General features: G+C 38.6%; 2 protein-coding genes across 7 annotated transcripts in view; one reads left to right on the plus strand and one right to left on the minus strand.

Moving 5' to 3' along the window:
• luzp2 (leucine zipper protein 2) overlaps window positions 1-25,083 on the minus strand; it is a 141,114-nt gene that overhangs the window by 115,456 nt on the left and 575 nt on the right. For 2 of the 6 annotated variants that reach the window (XM_085907979.1, XM_085907977.1), the window contains one exon: window positions 19,864-20,005. The gene's annotated coding sequence lies outside the window, so the exon portion shown is untranslated. Of the gene's footprint in view, window positions 1-19,863; window positions 20,009-20,719; window positions 20,752-24,405; window positions 24,501-25,083 lie in introns of those variants that run through there. The other 4 variants (XM_085907978.1, XM_085907976.1, XM_085907981.1 and 1 more) reach the window with 3 other exon arrangements.
• Window positions 6,032-7,879, plus strand: lingo1b (leucine rich repeat and Ig domain containing 1b). The gene has a single exon (XM_085907902.1). It carries the CDS (start codon window positions 6,032-6,034, stop codon window positions 7,877-7,879), a length of 1,848 nt encoding a protein of 615 aa, XP_085764028.1.

The raw sequence follows: 25,083 nt of genomic DNA on the forward strand, positions 1-25,083 counted from the left end.
TAAATACTCGGAACTCCAGAGATATCAGGGGTTACGGGCATGGGTCTGGGACTACTTGGAGGTGAAAGGGCAGAGCGTAGACAGGTCGCATGACAGGCTGTGCTCCATCCCAAAATCCGACCAGAGGCCCAGGAGATGTGAGGTTCATGCCTCTCCAACCAAGGTCTCCCCAATATCAAGGGAGCAGTAGGGGCATGAAGGACAAAAAAACGGATGGGCTCAGTATGATTCCCTGAGAGCGTGAGCATAAGAGGTTCAGTGGAGAAGGAAATGGTTCCTAACGAGTGACCATCGATGGCTCTGGGAGACAGGGATTGATCTAAGGGAACCAAAGGAATTCCGGCCTGGCGTGCGAAGGAAATGTCCATAAGGCTCTCGTCCGCACCAGAATCAATAAATGCACTAACAGACAATGTTTCTTTGCCCCAGGCCAGGGTTGCGGGGAAAAGACGGTTGGAACAAACCTTGGGCTGGGGAATGGTGGTGTTGCTCACCTGTATAGCCCCTACTGGCGAGCTGGGCCTTTTGGGCAGGACCGGATGAAAATGTCCTGATTCTCCACAGTAGAAACATTGTTCATTGCTCAGCCTCAGCTGCTTTTCTGCTGGCGAGATCCGTGATCGGCCAACCTCCATGGGCTCCCCAGACCCTGAAGTAGATAGGAACGGGGGAAGCATAGGGTCCTGAGTATGAGGAGTTGGCCTGGAAGGTGAGGTGGGGAACACAGAAGCAAAACGACGGGGGACAGACTGTAGGGGGCTACGTTGGGCTCGGTCTGTACGCCGCTCCTGAAGTCGTGCGTCTATCTTGAGAGCCAGGGATATTAGCCCGTTAAGGGTCTCCGGGCTGTCACGGACAATGAGGTCCTTAATAGAATCCCTCAGCCCCTTGCGAAAGACACTGAGGAGGGCTTGGTCATTCCAACGGCTCTCTGCAGCAAGGATCCGAAATTCCAGCGTATATTGAGCCACTGAACGCGACCCCTGGCGGATAACCAGCAGGCGGCTAGAAGCATCTTGACCATCTGCAGGGAGATCAAACACAGCCCGAAACTCACTCTTGAACTGAGAGTAGTCGGTAAAAAAAACTGGGTTGTTCTCAACTGCCGCAATGGCCCAGCGGAGGGCGTCCTCGACCAGAAGGGACATGACAAAAGCAATTTTAGACCCGTCAGAGGAATATTTAGAGGGCTGATGGGTAAAAAGTAACTCACATTGTGCCAAAAAACCTCTGCTCAGATTGAAGTCACCGTTGAAAGGCCTAGGGCTGACTAGGCCAGGCTCGGACTGAGACTGCTGTGGGTTGGGAAGGACAGGGCTGGGTTGTTGGTTGGAAGCAGAGGCAGGGCCATGAACGGGAGCGGGATTTCCTTCGGCCGAGGCACGGACAGTAAGTGCATCCAGGGACCGTTGAATGCCAGATAGCGCTCCTGCAATAGACTGCACTTGGTTGGAAAGTGTTGCCACAGAACCAAGTAATTCGGATGATCTTGGCTGCCCGGCCCCCGGGGTCCCGGCTTGGCTCATGATGGCTTCGACGTTCTGTTACGCTCAGCTGGGGTGGTGAGCCAAAAATGCAGAGAACCCAGGAGACAAGACACAAAAACTGAGGTTTTAGGGCAAAAAACAATATATTTACTTCTCTCACAAAAAAGGGGTGATCCAAAGTGGATAGGAGGGAGGAGACGCTGGTTTGACGTGTAGTTGAGCGCTGACCACGGAAGGTTAACGTCGAAGCGTCGAGCACTGTCTCTCAGGGGGTTTTGTAGACCGCCTCCGACGAGATGATGTGGAACAGCTTGGTTGATTGGGATGAGCCACACCTGTGCTGTGCTGACTGGGGATAAGTGGCACAACAGACCTGCCACATTTCCTGTTATTTTCTGTCTACATCCACACATGTGGTTGTTACATCCTGTGATTCTGAATGTCTGGCACTACTGCCCTAGTTTCCATCAGTGGAAAAATGTTGAATGATTAATAATTACTGTGTTGCATTTCCATATTCCCAAATCTTGCCCGGGCCAACAAGTAATTACAGCTGTCCAATTGGACTCTTGATACCACAATTCTTAACACCAAATCTGATGTACAGTATTGTTTCTCAAAAGCCACTATTTTGTACATTCTCTTCAGAAGGCAAATAAATCAAAGGGCAACCACTATGTCCTTGTGCTTTCTGTAAAGGTGAGTAAGGTTGTCTGAGGAATAACTTACAAAAGAAAGGAATTACTGTACATACTTTGGTAATGAACTAAAAATAGAGCTGAGAGAGGACTGCTCTACAACATAGACCAAACTTGACAGATGTTTCAGATCTTCTATTCATAGCAAAAATTCTTGAAAAAGTAGTAGCGCAGCAGCTTATTGATTACATGGTCGCCAATAATTGATTTGAATCTTTTCAGTCTGGTTTTAGAGCAAATCATTCCACCGAGACAGCACTTGCGAAAGTGACTAATGATCTCCTCATAGCTACGGATTCAAACAACTCATCGATATTATTATTACTCGATCTTAGTGCTGCCTTCAACACTATAGACTTCAATACTTTATTATACATGCGTTTATTATGTCGCACCTTGACTACTGTAATGCATTATTCTCTGGTCTTCCTATGTCCAGTATTAAAAGTCTACAGTTAGTGCAAAATGCTGCGGAGAGACTGCTCACACGGACGAGAAAATTTGATCACATTACCCCAATATTAGCCAGCTTACATTGGCTACCAGTCCATTTAAGATGTGATTTCAAGGTTCTTCTATTAACTTATATATCACTGCATGGATTAGCATCCTCGTATCTCCTCGACCTAGTTGTTCCTTACATTCCGTCCCGTAACTTCCGCTCGCAAAACGCTAGTCTTTTCGTGACCTAGAGGGCCAAAAAGAAGTCTTAGGCTGAGACACAAACCCAGTTCCAAATGAAAGGGAGAGAAGCTCACTCGCCCACCATCCTGCCTAGTAGTGCTGTATTATATGTCAAATAAAACTTTGCATCGTAAAAGTGAAAATATTGTTGTTGATTATAACTGTGAAGTGTTTACAGCCGCATGTGCAGGTTTCAATCTCTTTTTTCAGTCAGGTTGAAGGCCTTCTGGCTCACTGACCTCCACCATGTTTAACCATGGGTAGCACAAAAACTTCTGGGATGGAGCAATCCACTCTTTGGTTGTCCACAGTGAAAGAAAATCGCAGTCAGAATTTTAATGGATTTAGTTAAAAGGTATGAACAATTATCCACATCCTGGAAAAAACTCCATTACAGAGCACTTTTAAAAGAAGTGTGTCGTGTTTTTATATGCATTTGGTTTCACCATTTACCATGTGCAGACATCCTAATAACCTGTGGTAAATATGTTATATCACACCCATTCTCCCTGTCACTTCTCATTTTTCCCGCACTCCCTCATCATGGTTACACACATCAGTGACATTTGCATTTGTTTTTCAGACGTATGGCCAATTCACACATTCGCACATGCACCCAGTGTAAAAATCGGCACATCTTCTATTTCATGCTGAGGCAAGTCTAGTTTACCATGTTTATTATAATTTAGCAGACCACGTTGTGGATAATCAGAAATGGCTTCACCACAGTGGCCAACTGTATCATCCGCAAGTAAAGATTTTCTTCCAGTTGCCTTTGAATGTACTTTTGAAGCGTCAGTTTTGTGGATAGACTCCAGCAAGTCCTTCCATCATGTAGACCCTGTTTTCTCTCTTGTGCTGAATTTAAAGGAAATAAGGGGAGTTGCTTTCTTTGGGTGGCAAACAAACCATCTCGGTTCCCTCCAACAACAGCGCACCTTCTCTACCCAAAATAACTCCCTCCATGTGCGAGACTGAACAAAAGTCAGGCCAATGGTATTTAAGGACACAAAGTCAGACATCAAAATTAATCTCACATTTGATAAAACATCTTACGCAGGCTAAATGAATCTCTTTGCATGCACCCTCTAGAATGTGCAAAATGAACTGCATGGCAGTTTAGAAAAGTATTTGGCAGACACAATCATGGGTGCTCCTGGTTAAGTAGAGCAGCTTGAAATTTTTGCATGAGCAATCAATCTTCCGCATATAAAGCTTAAGTAAATCGGGAATGGGTTCACTGAAGAAGTTAATTTTTCCATGACACTGGATTTGAGTGACCAGTCTAGGGCTACCCTAATAAGGCCAAGCATTTACATGAACGTCAAGAGCAAGAGTTGTTAAAATTGAATTCAGTTTGTGGAGGTTTGAGGCTCCAAACTGTAGTAAGGATGGGTCACACTTGTGCTGGACAACAGTCACTTATTTAAGTTGAGTAACAGTAATTAAACATCAGAAGATTTCTTTGATTCTGCATCTAGCTTTGTTACCATGGATGTGGTGAATAATCATGACATTCAGTCCAAGTGCTCAGTATATATGTATATATATATATATATTACTGAAGCACAAAACTGCAGTGAAACATATCACATAGACAGTCAGTAAAATTCCTGAAAAAACAAGTACTGTAATGCTGGCTTCATACTGGTTTAGAATGCATTGCAAAGTTTGCAAAAATCTTGGAGCATTGAAAGAAAAGGCCAGATTTTTGGCAATGTGATTATACAGTAAGAAGCCAAAGACAGAAACGAATGCAAACAGTCACAGCATGAAAAAGATCTGCTATTGTTCTTTCCTGTACACCCATTTCAAAGGAAGGGAAAATAAATATGAATGTATTGAGGCAAATAATGAGAGCAAACATTGATTTTCTCTCTCACTAAGTAGAAAAAAAATATAGCAATACTTAAAAGAGAAAATGTGTGACAAAGGTTTATGAAGAACTCAGTCATATTTGTGAGGGTTTATTTGTCAATTGTCTTTTTTAAGAAGTGGCTCAAGGTCAAAACAAAATGCTGTTATTGTGAGGTATGTGCTGTGCTGTAAAGCCAGATTATACAGATAGCTCTGCGTTCCTTATGACAGTCTGCATCATAAATCATGCATGTGCACTGGTAAGAAAATCACACAGCATTTGTATTCATTTGCTTTGGATTAGCAAAGACAGGAGGGCTTGTCATACACATTCATATTTTGGTCTTAACACATTGTCACACTAATTTAACATTTTGTAAAATTATAATGTGTCAACGAGATAAACATGTCACTCACTGTATGCACACATTGGCTCAGTGCTATTACTATTTTATTATTATCAATTATCCAAGGCCTTATTCATTTATATTGGAGCTTACTGTGTTTAGTGGAATTATGTTTTTTTGTTGTTATTATCATTTGTCAGTTAATTTAAATGAGATGTTAAACGCATTTCTTAAAAACTTGTTTGGCTGTATTTTTTCATTCTTTAAACAGTGTCCCATACACACTAAATGTTTGTGCCGTGCATATACAAAAGCAAAAGTCAAAGGCAGGTTGAGCAAATGGCAGGTCCTATGTCTCTGGCACATATCATTTTTTATATAAAAATATCAATTTAACTTGTTTCATTTTCTAGATACAATTTTGTTTCACAAAGTGCTAACCCTTGAAATAGTGTGCCGCACAGATGTAAGAGCAACTAAAAAAACTGACTGAGCATGAAATAGCTCTTGTGAACCGAACTGAGATACCTCTCAGTGAAAATGAAATTCTTAATCCACTGTACTCATTATTTTAGCTGCTGGCAGAACTATGTCATATTATATTCCTCTCTGTCCATAATCATTTTCAAAGCAGTTCCTAGGTGGCTTAATAAAATGCCTCTGACATGCTTCTGTCAAAATACACAAAGGAGCAAATTTAAAAGAACACTCAACATTTAATTTGAACACTGCTAATCACTTTGATGCAAATAAAATGATGACTTGAATAATGAATGGAGTAATCGATAGAATAATCGATTCCAAAAATATTTCATACTGACAATCCTAGTATGCATGTATAAACGCATATGTATAATGATGGTGACTGAAAGCATGTGCAATAGTTATTCTGGGTATATTTCTATTCACTTCTACCACTCAACTCTCTTTTTCTATACCTCCATAGGTTCACAATAGGATGGTCTCTGCTGAGGCAGGGGGGCACAGCTACTTGGTGGCGTGCTGGCAGCCCATCCTAGTCCTGATGCTTGGAACCGTCCTGTCTGGCTCAACCACGGGCTGCCCTTCTCGATGTGACTGCAATGGCCAAGAGCGATCGGTCGTATGCCATCGAAGACGATTGGCTACTTTCCCCGAAGGCATCCCCACTGAAACAAAGCTCCTTGACCTGAGCAAAAATCGGCTAAAACTTCTCGGGCCAGAAGAATTTATCAACTACCCACAACTGGAGGAGCTCCAGCTGAATGAAAACATTATTTCGTCCATCGATCCTGGAGCTTTTAGCAACCTCATGAATCTACGGAATCTCGGATTGCGAAACAACCAGCTGAAGCTCATTCAGCTTGGTGTGTTCACAGGCCTCAACAACCTAACCCAGCTGGATATTAGTGAGAACAAAATTGTCATTTTGCTGGACTACATGTTTCAGGAGCTCTACAACTTGAGGGTACTGGAAGTGGGTGACAATGACCTAGTTTTTATCTCACCACGATCGTTTCATGGCCTCAGCAATCTTGAAACCCTCAACATTGAGGGTTACAAGCTGTCTTCGGTGCCCACTGATGCCCTGAGCCATCTGCACAACCTGCTGTCACTTCGATTACGGTATCTTAACATCACTGCCATTAGAGATTACTCATTTAAGCGGCTGTATAGGCTGCGGGTACTAGAAATATCACAGATGCCTTCCCTGGATACCATGACCCCGAAATGCTTGTTTGGAATCAACCTAACATCTTTGGCAATCACAAATTGTAATCTTACTGCTATCCCTTACCAAGCTATCAGTCACCTTAGATATTTACGCTTTCTAAAACTGTCTTTCAATCCCATTGTTACTGTTGAAGGGAACCAACTTTACAATCTACAAAAACTCCAGGCTTTTCATTTAGCTGGTGGCAGATTAATTGCTATTGAGCCTTACACTTTCAGAGGACTAAATCATCTGCACATTCTTAATGTTTCTAGTAATAGATTGAGCACCTTGGAGGAATCCGTCTTCCACTCAGTGGGTAATTTGGAAACCCTGGCTTTGCACGACAACCCTTTGGCCTGCGACTGTCGCTTGCTCTGGGTTTTCCGCCGGCGGTGGAGGTTAAACTTTAATAGACAGCAGCCCATCTGTGCATCACCTGGTGTGGTGCAGGGAAATGAGTTCAAGGACTTCCCAGATATTCTGCCTTCTGATTATTTCATCTGCCATAAATCTAAGATTGTGGATAACAAAATTCAAGAGAGCCATGTGGATGAAGGAACTACAGTCAGTTTTACTTGCCAAGCTGAGGGTGAGCCAGTTCCGGTCATCATGTGGCTTTCTCCGAAGAAAGAATACATAACCACCAAAACTTTGGGGTCAAGACTTTCTGTGTCTGATGATGGCAGACTTGAGGTTCGGTATGCCCAGATCCAAGACAACGGGACCTACTTGTGCATTGCAAGCAATGCCGCAGGCAATGACACTAAAGTTGCTCATCTTTTTGTTCATAGCTACTCTCCTAATTGGCCTCATCAACCAAACAAGACATTTGCCTTCATTTTCAACCAACCCAGCGATGAAGGTGCGAATGTGACCCGGACCACAGTTCCATTTCCATTTGATGTAAAGACACTCATCATTGCGACCACAATGGGGTTCATCTCGTTCCTTGGCGTTGTACTTTTTTGTCTTGTAATCCTATTTCTCTGGAGCCGAGGGAAAGACAACACGAAACCAAGTATAGAGGTTGAGTATGTGCCCCGCAAAGAAGATACAGAGGAGGCTAGTCCACCTGAGACACCCATACAATTCAATATGAAGATCATGTGAACCATAGAAATAGCATAGACTTATGAACTCCAGTTGCGATACACACTATCTTTGCTTCAAATGTGTACTTGAGTAATAGCAATTACACAGTTGCAAAAGCATCTTGACCATATGTACTTTCCCCCTCTTTTTTACAAAAAGCCTTTAAGAGAAAACATTGTATAAATGTAAAGATTTTACTGGCAAGACTCTAGTCTGTTAACATGCACACATACCGACCGGTAAATTGAATGACTGCTTCCAACCAAATTACGGTAGTTGGCAAAAAGAAACACAAGTGATACAAGTCTCCACACAAATTAAAGATATTAATGTCAGATTACATCCAGACAAAATGTCATTGGTGATATAGGAATGCTCTTTTTATCAGCAGAAACTTAGCGAAGACTCATTCAGATTTATAAAGCACAATGTACCTATTAAACTCCATCGTTGTATGCTAAAATATGCCATCTGTCCTATCACAAGTAGCAATGACTGCAACACCATAGATTTATTATTTCATAAAGCAAGTATATTGCCTTTATGAATTCTTAATTTGAGTTTAAGGCCATTGCATTTTAAAGATTGGATGTAATATTTCAAATATGTCATTTTCTGTCAGATTGAAGAAATACACATCTTAATTTCATACTGTTGTTGACAGGGCCATACGTATCGCTCGGCTTTAGCCGACCAACAACCAGGAGGTTTTGTTTACTAATTTGTCTTAACTTTTGAACAGGTAGCTGAAGATGAATCTGGAGAGAAGCTAAATGTTTGAGTATTACTCAGTATTGATAGGTGTAACATTTATTCTGTTTTCATGGTAAAGGGAGATAGGGAGACATACAATTGTCATTTTTCTTAATCTGGTTACATTATGCTATCATAAAAAGTGTGCATGTTAACACACTAAAAAGAACAAAATGTTATTATGTGAGCTTTTCTGACAACAAAAAATTGATATTTTGACATGTTATGAATGTTGAATGTTTTTTGCCCCTCCCCTAAATATTTTTTTCTATTTGCATTGCTTTTCATGGATGGGATTTAAGCAAATTATATGACTTCAAGAGAAAATTATGTATTTAAGAAATACATTTGCTGTATTTCCCTTTTCAAAAGAGAAAGCAAGTATATTGTTTGAGTATGTAAGTTGTTCAAAATGCCACAATTGAGTAGTAAAATATATAACCTATTTGAAAGAATTATTATTTGTAATATAGTTATATTGGAAATAATAGCTGTGTTTTTCAAAAAGTGAGTAAATCTTGAATCCTTACAGTTGCTATTGTTTAGAAATGCAAAAAAAAAACATTGGGAAAACTACACATAACATGAAAAAATGTATAAAATGTGTTATTTCTTTGCAGTACATTGTGTTTCAAGTTATTACAGAGTACACAGTAGATACACATCGAGAGGGATCCTTGCATTTTCAAAATCATGACTTTTGAGCCCCCCCCCCCCAAAAAAAACAACAGGTTCTCATTATAAATGAAAAATGGTTCCTAAAGGACCTACATCAAAATTGAGGGGTGACAAATGTTATCCAGGTTTCCATGGAACAGTAAAGGAGGGTATGACTCATGTTAAACAAAAGGAAAAAAAATGAGGATGTTTCTGCACACGTTGTTTCTCCTGTATATTTAGATCACCGATAGCAATCCTGGACAAGTTTGATCATTTGTTTGTGAGGTCAATTTAGGGAAAACTACTGAAACAGTCGTTTCTCCTTTTTAAGAAAGGCACTATCAAGCATAAAATGGAAAAAAGAAGGACCTCTGCGAATTGAAAGTACAGAAATGCCCAGTGACGTACAGAAGGAATAAAAACACTGAACATCTAAAAAACATCCATGTACCGTACAGTTCAGAGGGCAAACACGTTTGTTCCGATAAAGGCATAGATATGAGAGTTTATGTTGGGCAAAATTATCTTATTAAGAGAGCAGCTGTTAAAAAAAGAAAAAAAAAAGCACTTGTAAGCAAAAAGCAGGAGTTCAAAGTAGCTGGTGTCTCTGGAGTGCCCCAAACCTCACATTGCAAGATGCTCCAAAATCTTTTAGTCTTGCATATTTAATCATGCGTATTCCGTCCACTCCAACCCAATCTCACACGATGAAAGGTTTGCAATAGGTTCAGAAATACATTACATTAAAACTATATTTCAAATGATTTTATTCACTGATGAATGCCATTTTGTGGTACTTCAGATTGTCCAGATGGATGGAACATTGGCAAGGAGGCGGTGCAGTGAGGTTGTGAGTTGCTGGAATAATGGGCCCTTTAGGGTGCCTAAAAGGGTCAAAATGACCTCAGCAAAATGTGTGACATTTCAAACTGACCATTTTCTGTATAGAAAAAAACATACCAGGAAGGAAAAATATGCCATTGGAAGTGGTAGTTACTGTTATTAAGGGAGGAAAACTAATGGTGTGGAAATCTTTATCCTCTGACCTCAATGCTTTTGAGGTCAGAGGATAAATACTCTGGCACTCTCGCTCTCCCTCCCTCTCCACCTCCTTATCCAGGGTCCGGCAAAATGATCTGACACATTTGTAGGTTTAATAAAATGCAAATAAATTAAAAAAACAAAAAAGTTTGTTTTTATTTTCGAAAAGTACATGTAATGCTATTTTGTTTCGTTTCATTTCGTTTTCAAACAATGTTATTTTGGCCTTACCGCTGCTACATTTTCTGGAATTCTGGCAGTGCGAGGTCGGCCCGTCGATTTTTGTTTTAATGCTGATCCACTAGCTCTGAAGTTAGTAACCCATAACAAAATCATGTTTCGAGCAGGTCATGTCTACCAATTAAGTCTGAAGTGCAAATGGAACTCTCGTTGTGTTGCAGTTACAGATTCGTTCTTGATCAACGTTTCCGCAATGAAAGCGCGATGCTCACCGGTCCAATTCATGTTAGCAACTGAAATGAAACAAAATAACATTATTCAAAAACCAAACAAAAATGAAATGAAACGAAACAAAACAAAATGGCATTACACGTATGACTTTCCAAAAATAAAACTAAACTGTTTTGTTTCTTTAATTTATTTGCATTTTATCAAACCTACAAATATGTCAGATCATTTTGCCAGATCCTGTATATACTACCATCTTTTACAGTCCATATGTATGTGAATGTTCACACCCATCAGTGACATTTTCAACACTGCAGCTAGCCAAAAGCATCATTTCTCCATGGTCTGCTAGGTATAATTGGCCTCATTAGAGGTACACTCTCCCTTCCCGTTTGGAATTGTGGTCACACAAGGTGAAATAAAATAGCGTGTGTATTTTTCAATACCTGAAAAAAAAAAAACAGCATAACTGATGATATATAAAATGCAGACAATGTTTTTATTTTTCTCTAAACGGAGTGCTGTATCTTTTCCCAAGCTGACCGTATAAAGTCTGGGCAGCAGAGAAACAACATGGTTTTATTGGGCAATCAGGGACCGCGAGTCAGCACAAACACGATATTGAACGTTAAATGTAGTTCAATGTGCTAATTCAATACTCTTGTCGCAACGCAATGGATTATTAAACTGCCAACAGAATGGTACATAAATTGGTAGTTTGGGCGACAAGGCGAGCCACCGTGTACAATGTTCCTACCGCGTGGCGACAAAATACTTTGAAGTCAAAAGACATTCTGTTACTATACCCGATACCCAATACCCGGCCAAGACTCCAATACCTAGGTACCAATAATGAAGTCAGGAAGGGCAGACTGTGCCAATTAAATCATGAGGGGATTGGTAATCCTTGATGAGCCAAGCCAGAAATTTGCACAACCGCAACACCACCACAACACAGCTTTTTCACTGCTGGTAATAAGAAAAATCATGAATGGAAGTAACATTTATCTTGCAGTTCTCATTTAAAAGTGTTCAAAATTTGATTATGGAAGCAAAGATATATAGAGAGCAATGCATTGTCTGAATTTTTGAAGCTGACAGTAAAAGTCATTTACGATGACTTACGAGTTTTTTATTGCTCCAATACTCCATCGCAGCTCCATCAAGTGAACAGCAACTGTCAAAGGCCACAGTGATAACAGTGATGTTTAGAGTGTTGAAAGGATATATAATCATATTTATACCCTGAGTGCCAACAAGAGCAGTGAGCCGGACACACTTTAGGACTACAGTGGCATTCACACTTAAAACTATTGGAGCGTGATGCGCCAAGTTACCCAGAAAATGTAAAAAGCGTTGATTCAAAAGAACAAAAAAAAAAAAAAAAAGAAATTCTATGAAAACACTCCAGTATATAAACTACAAAGAGTAATGACCTTGTGCTGGCATCAGTACAAAATGTGCTCCCCTATTTCTAAAAAGCATCACACATTTATACACATCTTGGTGAAGATTGCTAGGAAATCACCTCAAAACCTTTGGTATGAATAACGTGGCAGGAAAAACACATACATACATACGCCTGGGGGACATGCTGAGTGAGGTGAGTTGGGGTTCGTTTCTAAGGGAGTAGCCAGACACCATAAAAACATTCAGTTTAAAATCCATTTGAAAGAAATTTGTACGAATAGGATCCAAATAGTTAGGAGTATTCCAAATCGTGTTTTTAATCTATAAAATCTTTCAAGGCCATCTTACATTTGTCACCTCCTGTGTCTCAATTCCAGATAAAATCTACTTATGACTGAGGACACATTGGGAATTAGCCAGATAAGAAATCCAATTTCCACCTTTCATGCTTGATGTATCTGGCTGTAATGTGCTATTGTTCAGACAAATCACCTTAAGATGTAGAAGACAAAAGAGGATCACTGGTCGTCTAATTCCCTATTTCTTTGTAATTTCTCAGCTCCTGAATGATGAATGAGGAACCACTAAATGGTCGATTTCTACTAAATGGTTATTCTAACGCTGGTAAAACAACTCTCATCTCATCTGCACTTTTATATGCTGAACCGAAATATAGAAAAAATATAAAAATATATAAGAAATATATATATATATATATGTATATATATGTATAGCCTTGGGATTCAAGTATTTTATTCCACCCTATGCTTTGAATGTTGACATCTCCCGTAACACCATGAAAACATCATTGTTTACAAAATAATGGTAGCATGTAGGATTTAGTATACTTTTGTTTATTGATGGGTACCCCCTAAAGGTAAATGTGCACATGGCAACAAGTATGTGGAATTTCAGAATTTATTTTCCGGATTAAAAACATATGGCACTGCCACACCAAAATCTCTCATTAAAGCTCAGATGACTGATGAAAAGAAAAGAAAACCACTTTAGTGCGTCTCAACATTATCGTTGCTCAGTGTTTTGTTCCTTATATTGAACGTTTAGATGCCAGTTTAATGAGCACTTATTCAAAGGAACTCTATTTTTTCCTATATACAGTGGAGGACATAAGTATTTGATCCCTCACAAATTTTGTAAATTTGCCCACCGACAGAAGCAAACAGTCTGTAATTCTAAAGACAGGTTATTTTTTAACAATGAGAGATATATCAAAAATAAAATGCAGAAAATTGTATAAAAGATATCAATAGAATTACATTTCCTCGAGTGAAATAAGTGTTTGATCCCCTGCCAACCATTAACAATTCTGGCTCCTACAGAGTGGTAAATACTCCTGCTCCTTCGACACAATGTCTCACATTCCAACTCCTCTCAAAGGCAATGGCCTGTACAAGTGATGCCAACAAAACACTTAAAAAAAGCACAAATAAAAAGGACCGAAAATAACCTCTGAAAGAAGAAATGTTTTAAAATGCTTGTTTGTGGTGGGTTTGGATCATTGCGTCAACTCATCTGTTTATACATACCTGCTACTTTCAATTGAAACATTTATTTGTTAATAATAAGTTATTTCAAGTTGTATAGTGCGACTACACAAGTAGAGCAGAGTAGAGTACAGCTATTTGTTTGCTTAAAAAAAAAAAAAGCATGTATCCCTAACTTCTTCCCCCATCAAGTCAGAGGAGTGGATTGGCATAGGTTTACCGAAAGGGATTTGTAAGGTATGGGGGATTTTCAAAAATCATGAATATTCTATTCACAAACTAAATTCAGGCTTTAACTATCCGTAAAAAAACATTGCTGTTTGCATATTTTAAGAAAATACTATAAATGCATGCCTTTACGCAACCAAATTGAATGCAATAAGCAAATAGGGGCAGCCCTGACTAAGTGGTTTAAGAATGCAGCCCACGGCCAAGCTTGTGAGTGAAAGGACCAAGGTTAGATTACCACACTTGGGGATGTAGGTAATTTGAAAAATAGTAAGTAATAAACAAAGGTATGTTTGGGTGACTTGGAATTTTCAGAAGACAATAAATGCTGGCATTTGTCTCATCCACACACACCCTCATCATTCTTCATTGTTTACTAGCCTGAAAGCCACAGGCACATATCAGGTAGCTTTGTGATGGTGAATGCAGACAATTGTGGTACGAGATTGGACTACCATACATGTATTTGTAAAAATCCTCTCTCGCTTATGCAGATCACTAAAATTGTTCAATCGCAACCGAATATCGTGGATTGATAATGATTTGTATTTATTCCACAAATGTATAACCATTTGGATGTAATGTGAGCAGGCCATCAAATTGGCCACCAAATTGACATTACGCCTGGCGACTCTTCAAGGACAAATCCTCGTTACAACAGTATTCCCAGCCTGGAACAGAGCCTTACACTTGGATGAAAATCAGGACATAAAAGCATTTTTACGTGCGCCATCTATGAAAATTGAGTCGTATGTGTCATAGACAAAATGAACGGTCAAAGAAATACTGTCACCATGACAACAAAAACAGGGTTCACATTTTTTCATTCACAGACAGTGCACTAAATACATGTGAAAGTACGAATGCATCTTAGACATAGGAGTATAACTCCATTAGTTCACAGTGATATGGAGCGGGAATCACAAGTACTGTAACACATGAAGAAAAAGATGCAAATGTATTTCATTTGTCTCCATAGCATTAAAAGAAGAACCATAGCATGGGGAAATTCTGAGCATACACTCTGAAAGCTGTCCAACAACGTTGAAGCATTGCTCTTTTATCATAATATAGCAGTATATCATAATTTGCCGGCAGGAGTTGAGCTGCAGCATAAGTGGTTCCACTTGACTGTGCAACATCTTGTTGGGTTTTATAAGTCATACAGCAGAGGAGAGTGGAAGAGAGTGGCATGAGATTTAGAATGAAGAGAAAGAGTAATGTCCAAACCCATGTTCAAGGTTAGTGTCCGGAAAAAAATTGCAACCTAGTAAAATGTGCATAACGCTGTAGGTCCCCTTTAAATGCATATTGAGATTTCAATATTTTATCATGTGTCTATGAGCTAAATTTCCAATAACAAATTTCAGTGAATTAATATTAATGCCTTATTTTACGGTGACGAGCAAAGACTGACTATTTAAACAATTACCCTACATATGGCAAATAAAATATTCGGACAATCAACATTTAATCAAGCAGCTAACCTTTATTAACCAATATTATGATGCACCACCTGCGCCAAAACTTAGAGCTGCTTTTATCTGGTCTAATGTCTAGTCTACTGTCAGTCACTAAATTGTCAGTTGTGCCAGGGCTGTGTCATCAAGATCGCCATTGGTCTGCCAGAAAGCCCAGAAAGGCACAGTCTGCCAAAATTTCCAAACTAGACTTGCCCCAGTACAAAAAAAGATGTGCCGGGTTTTACGTCAAGCACACGTGCAACTGTATACGAAAACAGTGCTATAAGAGTTTAGGGTCTAAAATACCTGATAAAACACAGGTATTGGGAATTGGGAATACACTGCAATCATTTGCAGAAGAAAGAAAACAGAAGATCAAACCAAATAGATGCTTCTATAGCCAATATGTCAAGAAATCTTTTTCAGCATGGGGAATTCAAATACTGAGCCAGAATGATCTATTTTCTTTGAAAATGACTTTTGACTATTACATGAGTTTTCAAAGAAAGTATACTTCTAAAAGAATGTTTGATGGAGTTATTATGCCCGTTGTCAGAATGTGACCCATTGTCGTCTTCAATCCACTTCATACACTCCTTATGACTACTCGTTTACTCTACAAGATATGTACATTAGTGCTGATGAAACCAGAACTTCCAACCAGCCACATGAAACTTTTCCATGATTCAAGATTTTGTTATCATAATTATTACTTAATGCATTTGTGAAAGCCACAATAACAAGTGAAGGGTTTTTGGATAAATTAGATTTACTGTAGTCCATGTTTGATACAGAAGTTGTCCTGCTTGTGTCCTTCAGTGTACACAGTGTAAAACTTCAGATTTAATTTGCCATTAAAAGCAAATTATGTCATTCTTTCTTCCTGTCAAGATGATGTGTCCATGTATAAAAATTCATATTCACATCCTAGCTTCTCTTACATGCAAGAGAGAAATTCTTATATAGCATACAGGCTAGATATAAATGATACGCATTTGTTCTAGTTTTTTTGTTCATTTTTACGGCTCTTTTGAAGCCTCTTCTCAGCAGGAGCACAGTGCTAATTACATAAACTGTCTGGTTAAACGTTGAGAGAGCCCGGAGAAATGATTGGAGGAGCATCCTGTTTCTTAAAAAAAAGGAAAAATGAAAGGAGAAAAGTACTTTGTTCCATAGGCCTACTGCTAATAATGATAACGAGTACTTAATTGACATCAGGGAATTTCTTGAATAAAGGCTACAATGCATATACTGTAGTGATTTTAAAATCACATTAATACATTCATGGCACCTTCTATCCTAAATAAAGATTTGTCTGAAAGATTTGTCCCTTTCTATTGTCCAGTATTTTCCGGACTATAAGAGTACAAGTCGCACCGGCCATAAGATGCATAATAAAGAATTCGCACTGGAGTATAAGTAAATTATTTGATAAAATCAAACACTGAGAACAGACATCTCATCTTGAAAGGCAATTTAAAATAAAAATAGGATAGAGGCAACAACAGGCTGAATAATTGCACGGTATGCTAACGTTACATGACACATATAAATAGCAAACTGAGAGCGTGCCTGACGTAACATATTAACAGTTATTCAGATACCTATAGCATAAATAACTTGCTGATAAGTTTACCAAACCATCCGTGTCACCCCAAATCACTAAATACAAGAAAATCTTCATCCTCCGTGTCAGTTTCAAACAATTCAGCTAACTCCGGAAATAGAAGATGCAGCGCTTCCTCTTCTACGTGGCTTACGTCAGACTCATCGTCAGTTGCAGTTCCAATTATTCCACAGACCTTGGACGCCCTCTTGTGGTTTAGTGCGAAAATAACATGTCACAAACCCAGCCAAACTATGAAAAAAACTGACTTATAGTCCGGAAAAACATCAAAACATAATTTGACAGCCACTGTGTCCAATTAATAGTTAGTAAGGATTATTGTCAAGTCCCAGTTACCAGGGTTGTCACCATTACAGTGAAATGGAATGGCCCAATTATAATGATGATTTGCCCTTGGCTAAAACGAGTGTGAGAGGCTTGCAGAGATTTGACAAAAGGTGCTCAGTCATATTGTGAAGATGTTGTGAACCCTCCATAAGGCTTTTTCTTTGAGTTCTAATGTTTATCTAATGCTTCTGCAAATATGTGATGAAGAATGTTGTTTAGTCAACTTTGAGTTTCTCAGGCTGTCAATATTTGACAGACATTATGCTGGGACTGCACAGTAGGTTTCCAAATATTATGTTTGTGTCCCTCAGGCTAATGATGTCTTGCTGAAAGAATCTGATACCGAACGCTACGAACAAAAGAACAACACTCATGGAAATTTGACGATAAATGAACCAAGCAATTTCAAAATTGCACAGAATACATTTGTCAAATCTCGTAGGAGACAGTTTGAAAATAAAATAACGTAAAAGTAATCACATTTTGTCACATTTGTTAAACCTGTCAGTATGCCCTGACAGTTATGCATGAGGAAATGAAAATCAGCTATCTGGAATTAGCTGCATTTCTGTTTGACAGTGAGTTCATCACTTATTTTATTTATTTATTTATTTATTTATTTATTTATTTATTTATTTATTTATTTAGGTATTTATTTATTTAGGTATTTATTTATTTATTTATACAATAATATATGATGATAATGATTACAATAAATATCTGAAAAGGTTTTTTGACAGTTTTAAAAAAACAACAATGCATCTTTGAGAGAATAAAATTCTGAAACTCCAAACTAAAATAAATAATGGACCACCCTGTAAAAAATGACACCGTTGCAATGACTGTAAAGTCTTAAATCATCATATTGTCATGCGTGGTGAGTGACCGAAATATTTAACAGAGTCACTGTGCGGTCATAATGGTCTATCTTTGATCCTGATTTTCTATGGATGGGAAACATGTTATGCAAAAATATTTGCTCAGTCAGTCTTACCAGTCCAAGACTCCAAAATAAAATCTTGCATTATTTACGTTATGCAATGTACTACGTCTTTGTCTAGCCATGGCAACAGTCATAGCTGGTAGGCCTGCATCTGGATTGACAGGAGTGTCTGCTATCCAGGGGGATGAAATAGAATATTGATTACTCAGAATTTCATTTTGTGGCTTTTGTGCCGCACACTGCCAAGACCTTTTGTCACACTCTCATATGGTGCTCTTCACCTGAAGGAAGACTATGTAAAGAAAAGAAAAACACTGTTTAAGCTGGTGAAAGGCCCAACCCCTCAAATTGCACTGCCAATTTGTGACCATAAAACACCAGTTGATTTACTTTTTAAGTGGTCTCAGCTGTCTTCATCGTAAAAGGCTTGGTGTCATCGTCAACCTCAAGATTACTCTTGAGGCCTTTGTGCTGCTTAAAGACTCACAGCAGTGACATCTCATTTTACGCTTCTGGAAAGATTTAAAAAAGTCACTTGTGGAAATTTGAAGAAATTCTTTCTTCCAGGTTCTTACCACCTCCGCTTTCGTGACAAGTCATGAAAGCAGCGTGCTCCCAAATAACTTGAAAAAGGGAGCAGTGAACAAGATTGACGCAGAAAAGAGGCAACACTGAGTCAATTAGTATGGCAGCTGCTGGTTTCTCACAATGGGCCCTATTTTTGTTGCAGGTACATATATGTCTAGCACAAAGCACAGTCTAATTGTGCGTATTTAAAATCTTTATGCTGATTACAATTCGTTCAATTAATGATTCAAAGGGAATGTCCCACGCTGGTGTCATACCAATGAAATACATGAGGTCGTCCACCACTCACAACCAGAGAGCACCAATTTGTCGGTCTGCCCCTCAATCAAATACGCCAAAAATGTGTTTGACCACCTCGCTTGGAATTAGACCTGCTTTTCCCCAGACTAACATATAGTCTGGTTTTGTAACCAAAATTTGCAGATACGTTGATGTGGCAAGGCAGAAACGCCCTGTGAGCCATAACGTGTATACCAAATTCACAAACACGACGGACTAAAAAAATTGCCCCTGCACGAAAACTGTCTGCACAGACTACTTTCTGTCCCCAAATTAGCAGGAGCTTCGGGGGTGAGGCTATTTCATGCGCTGGCATACCCAGACGATTTTTTTTCTTTGTGAGAAATGGCATTAAAATATTAAAAAGACAGACTCAAAAATATTTCAAAATGGTAAATTGCCTCGAATACAAAATAATACAATACAAACAGCAGATCTATCCCCACCTGACATCCGCTGTAGTTTATATCAATAATTACAATTCTCTAAAACCCAAGCAGCACCAGAAAGAGCATTCTGTGATTTATTTTTTTTAATTGTTGGCTTTGTCATAACTAATTTGTGCAGTGAGGAATACATCATTAATGCCCTGCACAATGTGGATTCACTCATGTCATAAAATATTTATTACAATTAAATCTGTACCAAGGTTTGGTCTATAATTTACTTATGTTTGATCCGATTTGTTGAACAGGCTAGAATAAAGCGGTCTCAAACAAAACACCTGAGTCATGTTGCCCTTTTGTGGTTCTTTTTTGAGACATTCTCACCTCAAAGTCTTCTGTTATGTTCATTTCTTCGCTGCTCCTCTTCTTTGACTCTCATTTTCTGTGTCCTCATAAGCATCCCCGCTCATCTCCCACCCTTGAGGCCTTGGCGTGTGATCTCAGAAGGCACAGGAAGGGACGGCTTCTGCTTCATGGCACAAGACAAGACAAGACAACATGATGCACATCTCAAAGTCTTGCACATGTGGACAGATTTAATGAGCCAAGCCTGACAGTTGAATTTATTCCACAACAATTGTTATATTACAAAAATAAAATCCTAAATTAGATTCCAGCTGTAGGGCCAACATGTTCTCACAATACACAACACGTCGGTAGGATTCGCAACAGCAAACAATGCTCGAATTTGTAGTCAACAAAGCGCATCCTGAAAAATGCATCTGTCAAAACACGAGTAAGACTATTGCAGCCCAAGGGTTTTTTTTTTTTTTTATAATCATAGCTTTTGAAAATATTAATAATCCCAAATTCCCTTCTCAGAATTGCTTCATGGAAAAAATATAAGAATGAAGAAAGCGTTTTAAAGTGCAGACTTGACATAAGTTATTCATTTTAATGTAGATGATTGTATTTGGAACACGTTTTTTTTAAATACTGAATTAAAAGGTCAAATGTAGTGTACTGTGTAATATATCTTCTTCCCCCCTTGTTAATGGGAAAAAATCTATTCATGAATGTGCCTGAGGTGCAGACCAAAAGAATGCCATTGCATTTCATAGGGTCAGGGTGTTTAACATTGTCAGAAAGTAGTTCCTTTCTTAAAGTTTAATTAGAGGCTACTTAATGTTATACAATCATAGTACAGTACTTTAAATTGTATAAACTCATGCTTGATTACCTATTGAGCAGCACAGTGGAAGGAATTTTGTCCCTGCAAGACACAGATGAATTCTAGAATATCATCTTGATTAGATTAATCTTGACTGCACTTGGTAAATTGTTAATGAATTTCTGGTATTATTAGAAACAACTGCATGGTGATTTGAGATTTGATTGCGGTATCTCAAAGAACACTTGTAATGCTGAGCCAATTTGGCGGCAGAGATATGCACATTCCTCTCAGTTGAGCACATACTCGTCTGCACAGTCTCAAATCCCCACACAGTGTTCTTTTAATTGAAGATGAGTCATTTCACAGCACAATAGCCACCATTATATATATATATATGTATCTGGAGTAATTTTACTCAGTAGAAAGTAAAATACAATATCCTTTTGTTTGAATGAATGATGTTACAGTGGAAGAAAATTTGATCTCAACCCTTTGGAATTTCTTACATTTCTGGTCAGAAAATGTGGGCTAATTTTCATCAGAATTTCAAGAAAAAACACTGCTAACAGAGAATCACTCTAAAACACTCAACACAATAGAATGTAAAATGAAAAACTTAAAAAAGAGAAATCATGAAAAAAACACCCTGATAACTTGTCTATTTAGTTAGAGGGAGAGCGTAATGGATTTGTTTTTATGCCATCTTGTATTGAACTTGTTGAATGCAACGACCAACGTTTTGAAGCACACACAGTACAGTGCCTTAGAGAGACCACACTGCGCTGCTGTCACGTTAATAAATTAAATACAATGACGTCCACCACACACAACTAGGGTACTCAGATTTCATCTGCCTTTGTTACAATGAAATCCACCAGAACTGTTATGCCACCTGTGCCACAACTTAGACCTGCTTTTATCTGGTCTAAATTAAAAAATTCAACCAATAATGTTCTTTTTGAATTAGAGATTTTGATCCATAACTAGTCTAACTGTGAAATGTGAACTTCTGATACTCGTCTCCCCTCCTTCTCTGTGTGCTGCCATCCCTCCGATTCCTGCACACCGCGATGACGCCAAATATGGACCAACATGTGGGGGCTCTTTGAAGTGCACGACAAGAGCGGCACCAAATCTCTTCAATCGCTTCAAAGAGCCAGCAGTTCACAACCAACGCATCACTAGGCACTCACACTCTACGATACATTTTATTCAAGTAGGCCTTGAATGTCTTGAAATGTTATTGTACGCCGCTCATGTTCAAGACACCATCTGCCGATGTACTTCATCGCAGCAAGAGATATTTGCACGAGTCTTGTCTACATTGTCTACTTTCATTCTAAATCTTCCACATTCCAACAGTGGACTTGTAGCGCTATCTATGTCATGATGTGCTGTTAAAGCTCACATTGGCAATATAGAACTCTGATTCATATTTTCAGCACAGAAATCAAGGTATCTCATCCAAAGCCTTAATGAACAAAACAGAAAACTAGATGGATGGGTGTTTTTCTTTATTGGGTGGGTGACCAGTTTTATAAAAAATAATAGTAATGAACTAAATTAAAAAAACTGTCTAAGAGAAGCATTCAGAAGGACCTATTACAGTATTCCAAATTGTAATGGGTACTGTAATGGGCGAATTGAGATCAACAAAAATAAGTTTCACACTGTATTATGAACTCATGGTAAAAGGGAAATACAGTTTATATTAAACAGAGTTGGGGAAAATAATTTCAGGTAAATATGACAGAGACCGAATGGTCACGTAAGATAACAATTGCGTTAGGCAAGGATATTGTTAAAAGAACATAGTCAACCCCGAAATTATTCATATTCCTTATCCTTGTACCACACAGTTTCATATACTATTGCTGATTTTGCATAGCTAGCTTTTAATTAATTCTCAATCTAAGCCCCACAATCACAATTGATTTTTTATTGACTGAGTCCACCGTTTTACCTCAATCACCTTCAACCCTTCACATGTTTGTATTATTATTTATTATATATAATTGTTGATAATGGATGGAAGAAATTGATCAAGCATTAAATGTAAATATTTCCTTTACTCATCAACATTTGCATTTTTTAATTTTTCCCACTGATCGTAAAAATCACATCGTGTATCAACCAATAAAGTATCAGCCACACTAACCATTTAAAACTCACAATTTATTCTCTTCATTTTCATTCTTGTCCAATCACCTCACATGCTTTTTTGTGATGCCATTCAAAATGGGACTGTTTCCAATTACATTAACCCCTCCACCTCCCACAAGATCAGCAAGGTGCCTCTGAATAATTGTAAAAACACATTTCAGCCAACTTCAACCAGCAAAACACATCTATATCAGTCAGCACAAATGACTACGTTTCATAATCAGCATCTTTTATGAGTAAGATGTTTTTGTTATGAGATAAAGAGTAACTCTAAATGTGCTCCAGTTGCATAATCTTTTATTTTTGTTGCTTTTATAACTGCAATATCACCGTGGTGATATTATGAGGTGGATTAAGTTGGGTAAGTACCCACAGAAGACCCATGCACTAAATGCAATGGCCCCCAAACAGCCACCACTAATGGACAGCATACTGAACATTATTGTGTAAGTGGAGACAGGGCTGCCAATTGCTCACTTGGTCAAAACTCAAAGCATAAACCAGGTCAGATTGAAGATGTAAAAATATATTATTGGGCACACAAAGTAAATGTTAATATTAATAAAGAAAGACAAAATCAAATATGGTTTAGAAATAAATACATTTTAAATGTAGTTATAATATTTATTTATATTTTTACTTCAAAATTACACCAACAAACTATGAATATGGGGGGGAGCAAAAGACACTGGTTAAATTCTTGCTATATTCAGAGGCAGTGAATGTGGTTCCTGAGTTAGTAGCTTCGTGTAATAAATGAGATGCTAGTCGCTAGCTCCTCGGTCTAGTATTTGCATATTTGTGACAATGAAAAATTAGGTTTTCATGAAAACTGCAAAGTCTGCCTTAATAACAATTCTTTTTATTTGCCTTAGTAATTGCACAGCAGTTCAAATGAGACTTTTGGAATGGAAGTTTGTTGCATTTTTAACAAAGCCTAAATATTTAATTTATTATTTTTTCAAGCTACCCAAATATAATCAACATGTAATCCACATAAAATAAAACATTGACCTTTACAGTAACTATGCACTTTCGTAATATATGTGGCTTTAATTCCTACACTTCAATACATAGGATGGTATTAAATAACGAAAAGAAAATTCCTCTGAGCAACAGAACCTGTCATCACATGAATGTTCTCCATTTTATTAAAACCTGCTGCAGTGGACTTGTTTTGGCAAATCTCTCAAAAATAGAAATGTGTAGAGTGACCTTGTCAAAATAATCTACAAGTCTCCCCTGAGCCTCCATTGTAACAATTTTGTTGCTCAGGCCATTAAGTGAAAAAAAGACAAGAATTACCTATAAGTATACCCTGTCAGGCTCAGTTCGAATCAAACCTCCAAGAATAGGTGGCAAAAGATTGTTAGGACGACACAAGAAAGCATGTCCAGAACCAGAACCACTCAATGCCAAATGAATAAAATGTCAAATCATAATTCTGATCCTGAAACTACAATTCACCATGTCTACAACTGTCCTACTCAATTTGGAATGGTATTAAAAATGTTATACTATCTAAAAGTAATTTATGTATAGACATTAAAAAGAAAGAAAAGAAAACGAAATAGTCAAAAACCTGTCACCTCCCATTCTTTTTTCTTCACTGGTCCTAATCGTCTTCTGTAAGTATCTGTATGCTCTATATCCATCCCTCCATCCATCCATCCCTCCATCCATCCATCCCTCCATCCATCCATCCCTCCATCCATCCATCCCTCCATCCATCCATCCATCCATCCATCCATCCATCCATCCATCCATCCATCCATCCATTTTCTGAACCGCTTAGTCCCCACGGGGGTCGCCGGCGTGCTGGAGCCTATCCCTGCCGTCACCGGGAAATCGGCTGGGGACACCCTGAACCGGTTGCCAGCCAATCGCAGGACACACAGAGACAAACAACCATTTGCACTCGCACTCACACGTAGGGACATTTTGGAGCGTTCAATCGGCCTACTAAGCATGTTTTGGGGATGTGGGAGGAAACCGGAGTGCCCGGAGAAAACCCACGCGGGCCCGGGGAGAACATGCAAACTCCACACAGAGAGGGCCGGAGGTGCAATCGAACCAGCACCCCTAACTGTAAGGCGGACGATCTGTGTATGCTATGCAATTGTGAAATAAAATGTGCACACGCAAAAGAACTTGAAATATTGCAATACACAAATAAACAGGTACAATGGGATGATGTGAATAAAACAGAAAGCTAATACGATACGAGATACGAGTGATAATTGAAGATAATGATAAAAGCATCAACA

Source organism: Syngnathus leptorhynchus, chromosome 3 (genome assembly GCF_054491065.1).
Source record: "Syngnathus leptorhynchus isolate UIUO chromosome 3, UIUO_Slep, whole genome shotgun sequence".
In the NCBI taxonomy this organism is placed as follows: domain Eukaryota; kingdom Metazoa; phylum Chordata; class Actinopteri; order Syngnathiformes; family Syngnathidae; genus Syngnathus; species Syngnathus leptorhynchus.